General features: G+C 47.7%; 1 protein-coding gene across 3 annotated transcripts in view; it reads left to right on the forward strand.

The window, feature by feature from the left end:
* Positions 1–16,838, forward strand: part of LOC147606918 (ubiquitin-activating enzyme E1 1-like) — a 60,054-nt gene that overhangs the window by 30,290 nt on the left and 12,926 nt on the right. The window contains exons 1-3 of one of the 3 annotated variants that reach the window (XM_086791160.1): positions 6,748–7,712; positions 8,520–8,737; positions 8,866–9,651. In XM_086791160.1, coding sequence (XP_086647286.1) covers positions 7,553–7,712; positions 8,520–8,737; positions 8,866–9,651 — 1,164 coding nt within the window. In that variant the 5' untranslated portion in view covers positions 6,748–7,552. Of the gene's footprint in view, positions 1–6,747; positions 7,713–8,519; positions 8,738–8,865; positions 9,652–16,838 lie in introns of those variants that run through there. The other 2 variants (XM_086791159.1, XM_086791161.1) reach the window with 2 other exon arrangements.

The following is a 16,838-nucleotide window of genomic DNA, read 5'->3' on the forward strand; positions in this document are numbered from 1 at the left end:
GAGATGACCATTGCGGCCTCACCGGTGAGGGCTCTCCCACCTGAGTCTCCAGGCGGGCCCTCCAAGATCTTGGGGCAGCTTGTGGATTATAGTTTCTTCCGGTGTCTTCCAACGGAAGGGACAGCCAGGTTCAAGGAGACCGTAGCCCCTAATCGGGTATGTGTGGTCTTCCACCACACTCTAGACCCTCTACGCCAGAGAATGGCAAGATGATCCTCTTTCCCCTTGAGCGTAGCCCCCAAGACAAAGTAGGATCCAGAGTCGGTGGCCACTACCATTCAGGATCAGGCAGTTGATCTATCGCATGATCTGCAAGATCTTCGCATCACCGACGTCCTTACTCATCTATGGCCATTCTTACTCATCTATGGCCTTTGGCCAGGATGGAGCTTGGTGGATCAACGCACAGAGACCAAGGAGGGGAGATGGTGACCTCTAGTCTGGAGGTGCTGCTTTTTTTGTTCATGCATACCTCTCTCACAGTACCTCTCCCCCCTTCTTACAGATACCTCCATTGTGATTGATGGAGCACGGAGTATGCATACTCTTGCGGTCGAGCAGAGTGGCAGTACATGGAGGGCAAGATCCATGCCCACTTGGCGCAACTCCGCACCAGGACAGATTGTGACTATTCCCTGTCTAAGCCCGCGCCCAAGACTCTTCGAGTGGAGGGCAGTTCCACCTCACACATCAGTGCTTTCAGAGACGAGGCATCCTTAGAGGAGAGCTGCATCGAGTTATTTTGGGGGGGACCTATCGACGTTCTTTTCCTCCAAGAGCACCATCTTACTGAGGGGCGTACCCGCCGCGCTGCGGGAAGATTCTACCAGGCAAGAATCATACTTTTTGGTCTCCATTCTTCAGCCCTTCAGGGACGCACGGAGGAGTGTCTCTCTCTGTCAGTGAGTAGCTTCTGCCGTCTGTGAGACAGGATCAGGAGTCATAGCTCCAGGATGTGCTCAGTGGGTTACCATTCTGATTGGAGAGGATAGCGTTGGCTTCCTCAACATTTATGCCTTGAATGAGGCTGCAGGCAAAGCTATCTTTCATAGCACTGTCTGACAGGCCCTGCCCCAAGCTGATTTTTGGTGCATGGGCAGTGACTTCAACATGATAGAGGTAGCAGAGGAAAGACTTGGGGGTGGCACGGCCACAGTCTCAGGAGCGGAGTACTCTGCATGGGAGGAGATGATACTAATTCTTAGGGGACAGGACCCTTGGCATCTTCCAGAGTTTGGGCATAGCCCTGGGAGTCTTAGCTTCTCTCGATCGGATGGGCGGAGCACTGGCCCCAACCTCTCTCGGCTGGACAGGTAATATGTTGGCGAGTGGGCTTGCAGCCGTGGAGGCATGGCTGGTATTCTGAAAGGCACTACATTTTCAGATCATGCCCTAGTTATTTTGTCCCTAGAGGACCCATGTAGGCATGATAGACATGCGAGCTCTAGGATTCCAAATAGCCTCATTCAAGACCCTGAGATTTGTAGCCGGATTGAGCAGATATGGGCGGGACTGGACTTTTCCTCAAGATCTGCAGCGTGCACTTTGGATGATGGCCTTGGGGAGGTCAGTATTTTCTTACAAGAGGCAGCCCAGAGTAGATTGGAGGGATTTCGGGAGCAAGAGACCAGTCTGAGGAGGGGCCTAGCCTCTTTACAACGTCTTCAGGAGAGCTCCCCAGACAGCCCGTGGATTGAGAGTCAAATTGCTGCCGCCCGCACGGAGATTCGGTCCATTGAGGAGAGGAGGCTGGAGTATAGATACCATGCCAAGGCTTCATTCTGGGCTCAGGCCGATGACAGAGTCACTGGAGACTTCTTTGAGATAGCCGGCCCACACAGGAGGAGAGACGGTATTCGCAAGCTACGTGGCCAGGATGGAGCTATTGTTTCTGATCCCCCACATGTGAGAGCCATCGCCACGGATTTCTTCCGATCTCTTCTCACTGGTGCCCCATTATCCCCCGAGGTGATGGATGCACGCAAGAGAGTCTTGAGGCACGCGAGAGAGGTGGTTCCCCCCTCCCTTCAGTTTTTCTGATTGACCCCTTTCACTGCAAAGGAGCTGGCGGAGGCGGTGAAGGCATTACCTAGGGGAAAAGGCCCAAGGGCGGATGGGCTTCCTGTTTCTTTCTTTCTTCGCCATTGGGACCTCATGGAAGGTGGCCTTCGTGCTGCCTTCAATGAGATTATGCTCACAGGTGCCATGCCAAAGAGGCTTACAGAGGGCTTGATACATTTGATTCCCAAGGAGGGTGGTGATAGATTGGAGATCCGGTGGTGGAGACCCATCACCCTTCTAGGGACGGCCTACAAGATTTTGGCCAAGGCCATTAGCAGGCGACTTCAGTCTTCCCTCCCAGACTTGATCCATGACACTCAAACTGGTTTTGTTTAGGATCGGAGTATTCTAGACAACATCTTTACCTTTTGGGAGGCGACAGCTTCAGCCAAGATGCGACAGCAGGACCTCATTGTGCTACTCCTAGACTTTGTGAAAGCTTATGACATGGTGGATTGGAGCTTTTTGGAGGGCACTATGAGCCAGATGGGATTCCCCATGGAGTGGATTCGTGGAGTCTCGGGACTTTATTCAGCATCTCACAACCAGGTTCTCATTTAGGGAGGCCGAGGCGACAGATTTTCCCTCTCTCTCTCGGTTCGACAAGGCTGTCCTCCGGCACTGTACCTCTTTCTATTTGTCACCGAGGCCATGAGTAGTTTTCTCTCTGCCCAGGAGACCAGTCTTCAGGGATTGCGCCTTCCCCTCCGCACGTAGGAGGAGCTCCTGGACTCAGAGCTCGCAGACGACACAGTAGCCTACCTTGCTGGAGATGTTGAGAATCTCCAGAGATTCATGGAGCCGATAGAGATTTTATGCCGTGCATCAGGAGCACGGATCAACTAGCACAAGTCGTGTGGTTTTTGGGTAGGCTTAGCACCCACCCCGACTTGGCGACCAGTTAAGGCTTTCCAGTGGATCCCGAGGGGCACTCCAGTCCGATACCTCGGTTGCCAGGTTGGCATTGATATCTCTCCCAAGCAGCAACTCGCTCCGCTTCTTATGAGTATTCAGAAGAAGCTTCTATCCTAGAGCTCGGCGAGGCTATCCCTAGCAGGCAGAGTGGTGGTGGCGAACCATGTACTGCTCGCCACCATGTGGTACATCACCTCGTGCTGGGCCTTTTCTCGGGCTTGTATTAGCCAGATACAGCATTTGATCCACAACTTCTTGTGGGCCGGCAGTGATGGAAGGCCAGCCAGGGCCAAGGTGGCATGGAGAGTGATCATTCAGCCACATAGCAGAGGGGGGCTCGGCCTCATTGATCCAGCTATACAGAGTCGTGCCCTACTGGGCAAGTTGATTGTCAGAGGACTCCTACCCGGTGGTGAGTCTTGGAAGGATTTCCTCTTGGCCCGGATTTCAGCCCGCACTCTGAGCCTTGGAGGCCCGTGGCCGCAGAGTACTAGATGGATCTTCACAGAGATGCAAGCCCATGGTTTTAGTCCTGCCTTTGAGAATAAATTCGCAGCCAGTCTACTTCGTGCTTCGGATCATCTCAGGCCAGCCCTCAGACAGACTGTTCCAGTGGCGCCGCCTTTGATCTGGAACCCCCTGATCCGTCTACCCAGTGGCCACATGCTAAGGGCCCGACCGCACATATCCTAGGGCACCATGAGCATGGGACCAACCAGGTCTCTTCGAGATTGAGTTGCACACAGGCAGTTACCTCAAGAGGAGCAGGAGAGAGGCCTGACAGGGATCCGGGGTAGAGACAGGCTCACCACCATCGACATTGACCATTGACTCAGCTATTCCTCCGGAGTGGCTAACTCCTATTCTAGACCCGACCCGTGTTCACCAAACACAATATTCTCGTGGCGATCCATGGAGCAAATGAGGACAATGGTCTGCTCACTTTTTCTATTGGATTACATGGCCGATTAGAGAGATCAGAGCACCCCTTGGAGGATTTCAGAGGCTGCACCTTGCAGAGGGTGAGGGTGATTGGTTTTTGGGCGCGGGCATGGCACATAGATCCAGTACCGGCCAAGGTGGCCAAGGAGAGATTTTGGCGGTTATGGATTTGGGAGTGCCGACCTCTCACGCCACGCGGTTGCAGTGGGACCTTGGAGAGTGGACTTGGCATGATCCCATAGATCACATGGAGACTCTGGATGCCCCTTTCTTTGCATATATAGCGCGGCTCAGCCGCACGATCCAGATGCCAGAGACAGATGGCACACCAACAACAACAACAACACACTAGCAGTCTCAGGGCCTATCACAGCGCTTCCTTTAAGATTTATGGAAGAGGCTTTGGGACAGCTTTCAGCTGAGGAAGATCACTCTCTTTCTTTGGCTAATGGCACACAGGAGTCTAGCGGTGGTACTTGGCTGGCAGTCAGAGGTCGGTCAGCAGCTTGCCCGAGGTGTGGCCACCCCCGGGAGTCTGAGCAACATTGCCTTTGGGATTACTCGAAGGCTCCACAGATTCGGCAACGGATTCTCCGCATCTTCGCTATGGGCAGGGTATCGACCCGGAGCATCACTTGGGGTACTATCGCTTGGGCCACCGAGGCTAGAGTGGTCAGGACTTACGAGGAGGATGGGGGAGGCCTTGCCCTTCAAGTCTCCCACCATTGTATTGCAGTAGTACCAATCACAGCCCCACTTGCAGGTGTCTGGCGACCAGGCTCATGCCAATGATGGGAGATTTGCAGTAGCATCGCAGCCTGGCACATCTGGCGTGCTAGATGTAGCGAGGCCATCGAGGGTACCCACACTCCACCGGCTGAGACCATCATGAGCATATGGCTTGACATCATTCACACCCTCCGCGGTCAGTGGGGGAAGCTGTAAGGAGGTTCTAACCGCATGTGGAAGCGACAAGAAGCCTTCTTGAGACTTTGGAGGCCTGGCCCTTTCCTCACAGATAGAGGCGGTGACCCGCATTACAGACCACCTGTATGAGATAGCCTTCTCCTCATAGAGCGGCAAGCCGGAGGAGAAGCAACTCTTCACCTTATGATCACTTGTTTCCCGCCCTTATATGAGGTGAGTTTGTATTTAGCCCTTCATGGTTGTACTTAGCCCTTTGTGGCTGTTTTTTCTTTAACTAATTGAAAAATCTTTTCCCCGAAAAAAAGAAAAAAAGAAAAAAAAAAGCAAAAAGTGGTCTAGAAAAGAAGGAAGCTACAAGGGACTTGAATAGCAGAAGTGGTCTAGAAAAGGAGGAAGCTCCAAGTACTATAAAAATTTTGACAGGGTGGAAGCGGACTGGGCACAGGCAGGATGCAGCACTAGGTTATTTGCAGATGCGAAAGGCCAAAAGGAGATTTAGAGACTGCAAAACGCCCTGAAGGGAAAAGGACACGGGCACTGGAGGCAGCAACCTCAGAGCCGCCAGCAGCAGAAATAAGGACAAAGGACCTTTTTAGAGTGCAAGATGTAATCTGTAATAGGGCAGGTGGATAAAATAGTTGAGCTGGTGAAAGCCAATGCCAGGCTTGACGTGTATGAGGTGAATGGAACTCCAAAAATTTACAAGCTGGGCGCAGCAAAAATGGACGACTGGGGACGAACACGCACCAGAAGAGCTACGTGCGGTGTGGCAAGGTTGCCTGAAGCTGTCATGAATGCCCCCACGCCCACCTATACGCGAGTGATTTTGTTTCTCCCAGAAGACCAGAATCCAGATGGTGGGAAGGAACAACAGAAGCTAATGCAAGGGTCCGGAGTCAGGAAAACACTCAGGAGAAAAAGATGGATCCGGAATGGATACATCAGGTGATAACAGAAGCAGTGATGAGGCTAAGTGCTCAAGGAAGAGAACCAAAGCTGCAGGAGGAATTGAATAACTGGAAAGCCAAGCTTTGGAATCTGAAAGCCGAAGGGAGAAAGGTAGCAAAGGAGACGGAGCCGGAAGGAAGTGAGAGCGTATTTCTGCACTATATGAGTCTGTCTAGTGATTGGTTGGTTCTGGTTGCTTATCTCCTTCTTGAGTGTTTTGATGGTTTCATTGTTCTCTTTCTGCACTCATTTGTACTCTTCAATGACACCTTCCATCTCCTCAATGTGGGTTCGGAGTGTGGCGGATACTTTGTTGGATTGTTCTTCAAGGCGCTAGGTGGTGGCCAGCACATGCTCCCTGAGCTGTTGTGATGGTACTGCATCCAACTAGCTTCACAGAAGTTACACAAAAAAGAGTTGGAGAGCAAAGCTAAGATGATTGCTGACTTTCAGGCCTTGGCAGAGCAGGAGCAGAAGGCAAGGATGGAACTCAAAGGCAGGCAGCAGGCAACATGGCAACGCCAGGAAGCCATTGTGAAGCAGGCATGTGTGTGCCCGAAAAGTTGGGATGATCATGCGAAGGAGAAAGGGTGTGACACACCCTCCTTTTGGCTAACAATCCAAGGGTTTTTATAAGGAAGCGTACTCAGGTGCCTCAGCAGCAGCACCAACCTGTCTCATTAGTAGCTGGGCCGGAAACATCATCATTAGTAGCTGCAAGACCAGGTGATCCAGCACTAAGCAAGCACTAGATGAGACAAATCAATGGGTGATTTTTTATTGGAGATTAAGAAACGGAGAAACGGAAATGGAAACGGCGACTCTAGGGAAACGCCGTTTCTGCATTTCCGGGCTAGGAAACGGCCGTTTCCTGTTACTATGTCTGTACTCCGCGGCACAACTAGTTGCTCCAGGTGGCAAGGTTGAAGGGTTTATAAGAGAGCATACTCAGGTGCCTCAGCAGCAACAGCAACCCATCTCGCCAGCTATAGCTGGATGTGGGCCGGGAACATCATCATTAGTAGCTGCAAAAGCAAGCGGTCCGGCAACGATCGAGTCCATCCAGGATCTTCATCTTCTGTACCCCCTAGTGGATGGCACACAACCAGATCCAGAGTTATTGCCGGGGAGAGGCATCGTGTCTTGGCTAGTTGCTCCGGGTTTATAAGGAAAGCATACTCAGGCGCCTCAGCAGCCCGTCTTAGAAGCCATAGCGTATCCAGGCCGGGAGCTTCATCTTCTGTATCCCCTGGTGCATGCCACACAACCAGATCCAGAGTTGTGCCGGGGAGTGGCACCGTGTCATGACTAGTTGCTCTGAGTGTGGAGGTTGAAGCTCAGTCGACGAGCAGTGCTGCCAAAGCCCCTGACCAATATAGAATAGACTGGCTAGAAATGCTCGGCAACGTTCTTCAAGGTGTCAATCTGGACAGGAGCAATCCAGACTTACGCCATATGGATGGGCATGAAGCAAGGGAGATAAGAGAAGGAAAAGGGAGCCAGAGAAGTATCCAATCCTCCCAGAGTACACAGAGCCTCATGCCTTCGCCGTTCGGATGGCTGTGGGGGCAGCAATGTATCGAGCAAGGCTCAATCATCCAGAAACCAGGGTGATAGAAGTGGACGACATAAGGCCAGAAGAAAGAGCTGGAGTGGGACATGTGCCAGTGAGCAAACGCCACAGAATATGAGCTGAGGTACAACACTCAGACAAGGATCAAGTTTGTGTAAGGTGGTAGTACTGCACCACCAGATCCGGATGAGCAGGGATGGGAACAGCCAGTCTTATTGCATTTCCAGCAGACAAGCAGACAAGCAGAACATCATTATTGCGAGCAAGAAATGGGGATTCACCAAATTACCCTGGACGGTCCACCTCAAATGGAAAGAAGAGAACAGAATCACCAATGATAGTCAAAGTACTATTTGCTTTAACTAATTAAAGCTCCGTTAATATTATCAATATTGCTTTCTATTTCCATAAATTTTATGATGAAATTCTTAAATAAATATTAAACTCGATTGAATCAAAACACATTATATGTTCACAAAAATTGTTTGATGAAGAGGACATCATTTGCATGACTAAGCTTGTTGATAATTGAAAGCATGACTTTGGACAAAGGCATGTTTGGTTAGCTAGTAAAGCAAATCTGTGATTGCTTGCACTACATGCTAGGTAACATCACAGAGCATCAACCATTTGTTGTGCTGGACATAGCTAGAACTCAATGCCACAGGTTTGGCACATAGACAGGACTTGATGATATGTAAAGCACATAACATTACTAGACACATTGCTATGGAGATGAGTAGAAAAAGTCACACCTCCACATGTGCTTGGCCAGCTGATGTATAAGTAACTTAAAGCTAACGTTAACAAATTGCTGAAGAGAGAGCTATGAATAGATTTAAAAAATATGATAGATTCTCTACACTAGTACTTCACCCCCCTATACGACACAGTGCTAGTGTACAATATAAGGGTGTTCATGAGTACTCTCCCAACAGGATAAAGTCTTTGAGTCGTTCAGGACTTTCCATACACTAAATCCTTATCTACTTTGTAACTAAATTTACCAATGATTGAATGTAATGCATCAACTGTAAGCATTGTTCCTCAGAACCTTTACTTGAATTACATGAAATCTCATCATAATCTTAAACTAAAGGTCTTTTTGTGCATGGTTGGAATTTCATCAAATTCTAGTCAAACTTAATTGCAGCAAAGAACCTGATTCTGGCGGGAGTTGGATCAGTCACCCTTCACGACACAAAGATAGTCGAAGTTTCAAATCTCGGGGCTCAATTCTACTTCACACTAGCCGATGTCGGGAAAAATAGGGCCCTTGCTTGTCTTGATAAGCTGAGAAATCTTAATACATCTGCCATGGTATCAGCCAACACAGAGGAGATTACCGAAAAACTTCTTTCTCGTTTTGAAGTGAGACCCTTGCCAGCTCCACAAAACCAAAGCCTTAATCAAATACATCTCACTCATGTTTCAGAGCCAATGTATATTGTTTACCTTCTGATTCAAAGCTAATGTGTGTAATGTGTGTATGGCTACAGGTAGTTGTTTTCACGGATGTTGGGCTTGAGAATGCGTTGAAATATAACAAGTATTGCCATGACCATGATCCACCCATTGCATTCATCAAGGCCAATGTCTGTGGAGTGTTTGGCAGTGTGTTTTGTGACTTTGGTCCAGAATTTACCGTGAATGACATTGATGGAGAAGAGCCCCACAAGGGTGTAATTGCATCCATCAGCAATGGCAACCCATCAATTGTATCGTGTGTAGATGATGAAAGGTTGGAGTTTCAAGATGGTGACTTCGTGGTCTTTGAGGAAGTCCAAGGGATGACTGAACTGAATGACAAGAAAGTAAGGAGGATACGGGAATGCCAGCCGCACTCATTCACTCTAGAAGAAGATACTATACATTTTGCAGCCTACTGCAAAGGAGGCATCGTCATGCAAGTGAAGCAATCAAAGGTTTTGAAATTTATGCCTTTGGAAGATGCTCTTCAAAGCCCAAGTGCATTCCTCTGCACCGACTTTTCAAAAATCGACCGCTGCCCTGTACTACATCTGGCTTTCCAAGCTCTGGACGAGTTCCATGCATCATATGGGCGATATCCGGCTGTGGATGATGCTAGCACTATCATTGATTTGGTGAAAAAGAAATCCAAACTTTCTCAACATCTGAATATACAGACTATTGATGAAGGGGTTCTTCGGCATTTTGCAAGCAGTTCTAGCACTATTCTAAATCCAATGGCAGCCATGTTCGGAGGGATTGTCGGACAAGAGGTGATCAAGGCATGCTCTGGAAAGTTCCACCCTCTATTTCAGGTAACCCATTGTCATTTGCCAAAATAGAAACAAAAAATTTCACACATGATATGCTATCCAACACGGTTATTGCAATCCAATTGTGATGAGCTGAAAATATTTTGTAAAAATAAATCGGTGCATCAACAATGTCATGTGCATCACCCAGGTGAGTGCCAAATGGACATGCTTCCTACTTACATCTGCCTCAAGGGCAAGACTCGAGGAATAGTATGGGCAGATTGGACCTGTTTTGGGACAGCCATACATGTGTTCCACATGGCAGACAAAAAGGCAGCCAAATCATGAATGTCAGCAGCTTTTAGAGACATTGTATCTAGTCGTGCAAATTTGGCTAGTTGGCATAGTTGGCTAACCAGCGAACCCACCAACCCACCAGCCCCTTGCCAGTATAAAAGGGCAGGTCAAATATCATTTTGGGCATCTCTCAGGTGTTAGCAAGAACCTCCGCATAGAGGCAGCTCTAGGCAAGAACGCAAGCATCTGGAGAGCACAACCAAGCAGTGGAGTCAGCATGACATCTTTTGGTATGCGTCAGCAGATAGGCATGCACGGTATAATGTAAATTAAAATCCAAGAACCATTGTACATATGATCATCTTTTGGAATATCCAGTAGATATAGTGCTACATCTCTTGTCTCTCTTCTCTTGTGTGTTTGCTAGATAAATAAAATTAGCATTAATCTAAAGATTAAATCTTCCACTGTTAGCACTCATGTGGCTTTGGTAACAAAACATCCAGGTTTCTCCTAAACAGATTGGGGTTTGCACAAGGGGCTAGCAACCAATTAGAGTTTGCATTTTTGCTGTCATGGCCCTGAAAAAATGGAACAGCACAAGTCTGGGCATGGTGGTTGCTGAGTCAGAATATTGAATGATTCACATGGGGGGTGCCCGGACAGAGTTAATGATGTGTGGACATCCCTAGGTGTGAAGGGGGGAACTAGAACATTAGAATTTTAATGTTTTATTAAAGTTGCCCCTAGGCCTTAGTGGCCCCTAGGGAACTTTAATAACTTTTAAAGTTGGGGCCTTGGGATTATTATGGGGAGGGGGCCACTCCACTTTTGGAGTGTAAGCTTCTCTCTCTTCTTTTTGGGGAAAAAGAAACGTGGAGAATACGTGCTCTTGTTGGGAAGCGTGGAAAAGCTAGAGAAGAGCAAGTCGGCTGCTCTGCAGGTTTTCTGGCTGCTGTGTTCTCTATGCAAACCAGCCGTACAGCCCTGTACGGACAGGCAGCAGGTTCTCTCTTCTGGAACAAGCTGCGCACAGTTTGCTGCGAGTACATCTGCTGTTGCAGGCGGCTGTAGAGCAGGCGACTATCACAAGTAGCTACTGGTCCTGGTACAGGCCGTACAGCACTGTACGACTGCCGTACAGTGTACGAACAGTTCAGGTACAGCTGCGCTGGACAGTACAGCTGTTGGCGGCGCTGGACAGATCTGGTACAGGCTGGTTGCGCAGGTACAGTCGTGTGCAGATACTGCCTACAGCAGGCGGCGTATGCAAGGACAGCTTCTGGCACGTGTTCCGAGGCAGTACAGACTGGTACAGTGCTGTTTTTCAGGACTATACAGACAGGTACACCACTGAGGTGGATACAAGGAGGAGGGTACAGACAAGTACATACACACGTGTGAAGCAGGGTTGTGGAAACAAGTGCTTGCAAGTACAGATTGGTACCATTACTTCCTCCAGTGCAGATACACAGGCTGATTTTGGTAAGCTCCGCATCTGTTCATCTATCTCTCTTTCTACTGCTTTATGTCTGTTGTTGCAGATTTGAGCTATCTGGCCCCTTGTGAGAGGAGGGGTATGGCAGATTGACAAGAGTGGAGACAGAGGTTGAACAGTACATGTATGTATGAGCTGAGATGTTGAATCATGTGCTTGAGTTATGCCAGATGTATGCTCATGGCTGCCCTGCTTAGTGGTCTTGGCTGATCAGAGGGAGGCACAGTGTGTTGCTTTGAGACACAGATCTGTGTGCGTGAATCCTCTGTGCTAAGAGGGATTGTGGGCTGTCAGATTGGACATACAGGTGTAATCTCTTGGCTGATTTTGGTTGTACTCAGCCTTTCATACTTTTGGAATTGAATAAAGAAATACCACAAGGGGCGCCAAGCTTTGGGCCCAACAGGTGTCGCTTTGTTTTCAGATTTGGGCACTCTAGCCCCAATCTTTTCTGTTTTCATATCTAGACTACAAGTGGACGGGTGACTGCTAGTCTACCGCACTCTGGTTTCTATCAGAGGCCGGTTTCAAGGTTCCGTTTTGCCGGGACCAATCATCAACTTTCTGAAGGGGGTGAGCTCATGGTTGCCTCGAAGAAAGCCATCGCTGAAAATTCAGCAAACATGTCTCATACAGAGGATGAGTACTTCTATCATGAAGAGGAAGAGCAAGAGACTTCTCCTGAGAGAGATGTATCTAAGGATATTCATGCAGGAGAACAGGCTGCAGATGCTGAGCCTTATGAGGATGTAACACAGCCAGAGGATGTACATGGTAAAGAGGATGATGATGCTCGGTTCAAAGATCGTTTGGCTAGTGTTATGGATGTACTTATGCAGCTCACATAGAGTGAGAGATTTGCTGAATTTATGAGATCCCGCACAGAGCCCGAGAAAAAGAAGAAGGTTCGTTCTAAGAATCTTCCACAGGGTCATAGTGGTGCCATCCCACAGGAACCATCTCTTGGCCAGTTTTCGAACATGCAGCATGCTTATGGAGCAAACTCAACACCGAGCCACCACCAAAATAGCCTGGATGCATGTTCTGCTGAGGAATTGATGGCTGTCCAAAGAAGGAACTCTGGGGGTTATCCTCAGGGAGGCATGGGTATGCACGGGCCTTTTGGAGCTAATTTTCAGCCTGGTATGCAGGGGAATATGTATGGTGGTATGCAGTCCGGTATGCAAGGAAATATGTTTGGGGGCATGCAACCTGGAATGCAAGGCAATATGTTTGGTGGTATGCAGCCAGGTATGCATAACGGAATGTTTGGAAACATGGCTGGGATGTATGGTATGCCTGGTGTGGGAATGGGAAATTTTGACACAATAATGGACATGAATGTTGGGGGCAGCAATCTTGCGAAACCACTTCCATATGACAATCTAACGCCTATGGGAAAGGCGAAGGATTACAAGGAAGGGGGAGCTGCAGTGAAGTTTGATACATTCAGTGGGGCCAAAGATACATTGAAAGCACTTACCTTTTTACAGCAATTTGATGCTGCTTTTTCTAGTGGGAATTACACAGAGTCCTCTAAGGTGAGGAAAGCTGCCACTTTTCTCAAGGGCAATGCTTTGCAGTGGTGGTCTACTCTTCTTTTGCAGGGCATAGCACCCACCACTTGGGTCCAATTTAAACAGGTTTTCTCTTCCGTATGGCTCACATCTACATTTGAGGTGGATGTTATGACTGCATGGCACAAATTGGATGCTTCAAAGTGTGAGAATTTGGAGGATTATAACAAGAAGTTTTGGGAAGCTTTACTCCTAGTGACTTCTTACCATGCAGTGCCTTTGTCTGAGCAGGTGGAGAAGTATTGTTGTGGGATGCCCAAAGAGGTACGAGATTATTGTATCAAGACAAGAGTAACGAACATGTCACAGATGATTGAAAATGCTATGACAGCTAATGCGTTACTCACTGGTGGATCATCTGGGTTTAAAGGCAGTAAGAACTTGAGCAAGAAAGCTGAAAAATCTGGGCATGCTTCTCGTGATGCTAAAGGGTCTTCAGAGACGAAGTATAAGAAGTTGCCAATGCCCAAGAGGACTTCTGCGGAAAGACAGGCTTTGAGAGATGCTCATAAGTGTTTTTACTGTACTGAAGAGGGGCATATGTCATTCAATTGTCCCAAAAGAAAGTCCCAAAAGGACTCTGACAATAAAGGAGAGCCCAAGTCAAAGAAACCAAAACCTTCTGCAGGCTTAGTTCCTGATCTTGTGGGGGAACAGCCAGGTGGTGAAGCAACAGAGTTGTGCAGGGCATGGGGCAAAGTGAGAGATCAGAATGCCTTGATCTTCTTTGACACAGGTGCTAGAGCCAACTTCATTTCACCAGATTTGGCTGGCCGATTGGGGATTCGCGCAGAGGAGATGGGGCCGTTACATGAGGCTAATATGGCTTGTCCAGGGTATGCAGAACCCGTTACTCCTATCATTGGGAAGCTTCGGCTTCATTTGCAGGGTACATGCGGTGGTGGATACTTACAATAGGAAATTCACTCTGACTCATAGAGGGAAAGAACATGTATTGGATGTAAAACTCAAAGGGGAATCTGTTCCTATTGTATCCGCTTCGGCGATTTCATCAGTAATGAAAAAGCATCTTTCCACATACTTGATTTATGAAAAGGATGCACAGGATGATGAGTCTAAGTCTAATTTGTCTATGTTAGATAAGGACAGGACTGATTTCTTATGTGGGTTTCAAGATTGTTTTTCTGAGTCATTGCCAGAAGAACTTCCTCCTGAGAGGCCAGAAGATCATGCCATTGATCTCATTCCTGGTAGTACTCCACCGAATAGACCGCCGTACCATGTTAATGCAGCCCAACAGGGAGAGATTATGAGTCAGGTGCAGGAGCTTTTGAATAAAGGGTTGATACAGCCTAGCTCATCACCCTTTTGCTCACCTGTGCTCTTAGTGCAGAAGAAGGATGGTTCTTGGCGCATGTGTATTGATTACAGGGCGCTGAACAAGAATACCATCAAGAATCAATTCCCCATACCGAGGATCGATGACATCTTGGACCGCTTACAGGGCTCCACAGTTTTTAGTCGTATTGACTTGAAAAGCGGGTATCATCAGATACGCATTAGACCCGAGGATGTGCATAAGACAGCATTCCGAACCACGTTTGGGTTGTATGAGTTCTTGGTTATGTCCTTTGGTTTGACAAATGCGCCTGCCACATTTAACAGAATGATGGACAGGATTTTCAGGCCTCATAGAGAGTTTGTGGGCACATTCTTTGATGATATGATTGTGCATTCACAAACTAAGGAAGAGCATAGAAGGCATTTGGCCATTGTGTTTGCAGAACTCAGAAACCATAGGCTGGTTGTTAATGGCAAGAAGAGTGAGTTCTTTTTGCAGGAGATACATTTCTTGGGGCATATTGTGTCTGCGCATGGAGTCTGTATGGATCCAGCAAAGGTGGAAGCAATTCTTAATTGGCCAGATTTGAGGACCGTGCATGATGTACGCAGCTTTCTAGGATTGTGTTCCTATTACAGGCGTTACATACGGTACTTTGCTGAAATTGCTTTGCCTCTTCATGCTTTGACGAAGAAGGCAACTCCGTTTAGATGGGCTGATCAGGAAATTACAGCATTCAAAAAGCTCAAAGAAAAGCTTACTTCGGACCCAGTATTGGTATTACCGGACCTCCGAAAGGCTTTTGTTGTCCAGTGTGATGCATGTGGAAGTAGCATTGGTGCAGTTCTCATGCAAGAGGGAAATGTGATAGCCTATGAGAGTAGAGTATTGCAAGATGCTGAGAAGCATTTATAGGTTTATGAGAAAGAGATGTGGGCTGTAATTCACGCTCTTTCTACATGGAAACACTACTTGCTTGGGGCTGATTTTACTGTACAAATCATCAAACCTTGCGTTATTTCCTCACGCAAACTAAGCTTTCAGAGAAGCATATGCGTTGGGCAAACTTTTTGTCAATGTTTCACTTCCAGATTGTGCATGTGGAAGGCAAAAAGAATGTGGTGGCAGATGCTTTGTCACGCAAGCCACAGGTCTCTGTGGTTTCACTTGCTTATCATCATGAGCTTGATGAAATGAAAGAGCAGTATGCCCATGATGAGGACTTTGAAAGGTTGTATGATCAGATGTCTGAGGGGCAGCGGCATGAGCACTATACTCTCAGGGATGGGTTTTTATTGATGCATGGCAGACTGTGTGTTACCAGGCCATTGCGACTCAAGGTTATGATTGAAAGTCATGCTCCACCGTATGCAGGTCATAGAGGTATGGACGCCACGGTAAAAGCAGTGGAGACTTTCTTTTATTGGCCAACCTTGGGAAGAGATGTTGATGCCTTTGTGAGGCAATGCATCGTATGTTAGAAGGTAAAGTTTGACCGTCAGAAGACACCAGGGTTATTACAGCCTTTACCTATTCCAGATAGACCTTGGGAGAGCATTGCCATGGATTTTATATTTGATCTTCCACGGACACAAACGGGAAATGACGGCATCTGGACTATCATATGCAGATTCAGTAAGCAGGCTCATTTCATTCCCGTGCGTAAGACGATCAAAGTGGATCATATGATCAAAGTGGATCATATGGTGAAGTTGTTCATGGCGAACATCTTCAAGTATCATGGCTTGCCTACGTCTATCATTAGTGACCGTGATCCACGGATGACGAGTTTATTCTGGAGAGGGTTGTTTGACAACATGGGTACAACTCTCAAGTTTTCATCGTCATTTCATCCACAGACAGATGGTCAGTCAGAAGAGGCTAACTCGACAGTGTTGGATCTTCTCAAGTGTTATGTGTCAAAGCACAAGCAACAATGGGAAAAGTATCTTCCTTTAGTGGAGTTTGCATATAACAACACTGTTCATACCTCAACAGGCAAGGCACCTTTTGAGATTGTGGAAGGAGGGAAGAAGGTACCACCCATTTTGCATACAAAGGATAAGATCTTTATCAGTATGTGGAGAGTCTGGATGAAGCTTATCGGAGAGTTAAGTTGGCACTCCAGAAAACTCAGCAGAAGCAAAAGAAAGCCGCAGACCGTCACAGACGTGATTTACAGTTTGCATTGGGTGATTGGGTTCTTTTGCACTTTGAAAAGGCTAGACTCAAGAAGATGAAGGGTAAAGAGCGCTTATTCCCTAAGTTGAGCATGCGTTATTATGGGCCTTTTCAGGTATTGGAAAAGATTGGTGAGGTAGCCTATCGCTTGAAGCTACCAGATCACTGGAGGATTCACAATGCTTTTCACGTGAGTCTCCTTAGACCTTTCCGTGGGGATGTGCCTGAGGATGTATCAGATGAGGCTCAGCCGGAAGTTGAGGAACTTGATGAGGTTCTGATTCCAGAGCAGATACTAGCACATAAAGAAAGGAAGGTACGAGATAAAGTTTCCCGTCGCTATCTTGTGAAGTTCAAGAACTATTCACCGATGGATGCGAAGTGGATGGAG

The sequence above is a fragment of the Cibotium barometz genome, chromosome 56, assembly GCF_041138505.1.
Source record: "Cibotium barometz isolate CiBa-2024 chromosome 56, ASM4113850v1, whole genome shotgun sequence".
Lineage (NCBI taxonomy): Eukaryota > Viridiplantae > Streptophyta > Polypodiopsida > Cyatheales > Cibotiaceae > Cibotium > Cibotium barometz.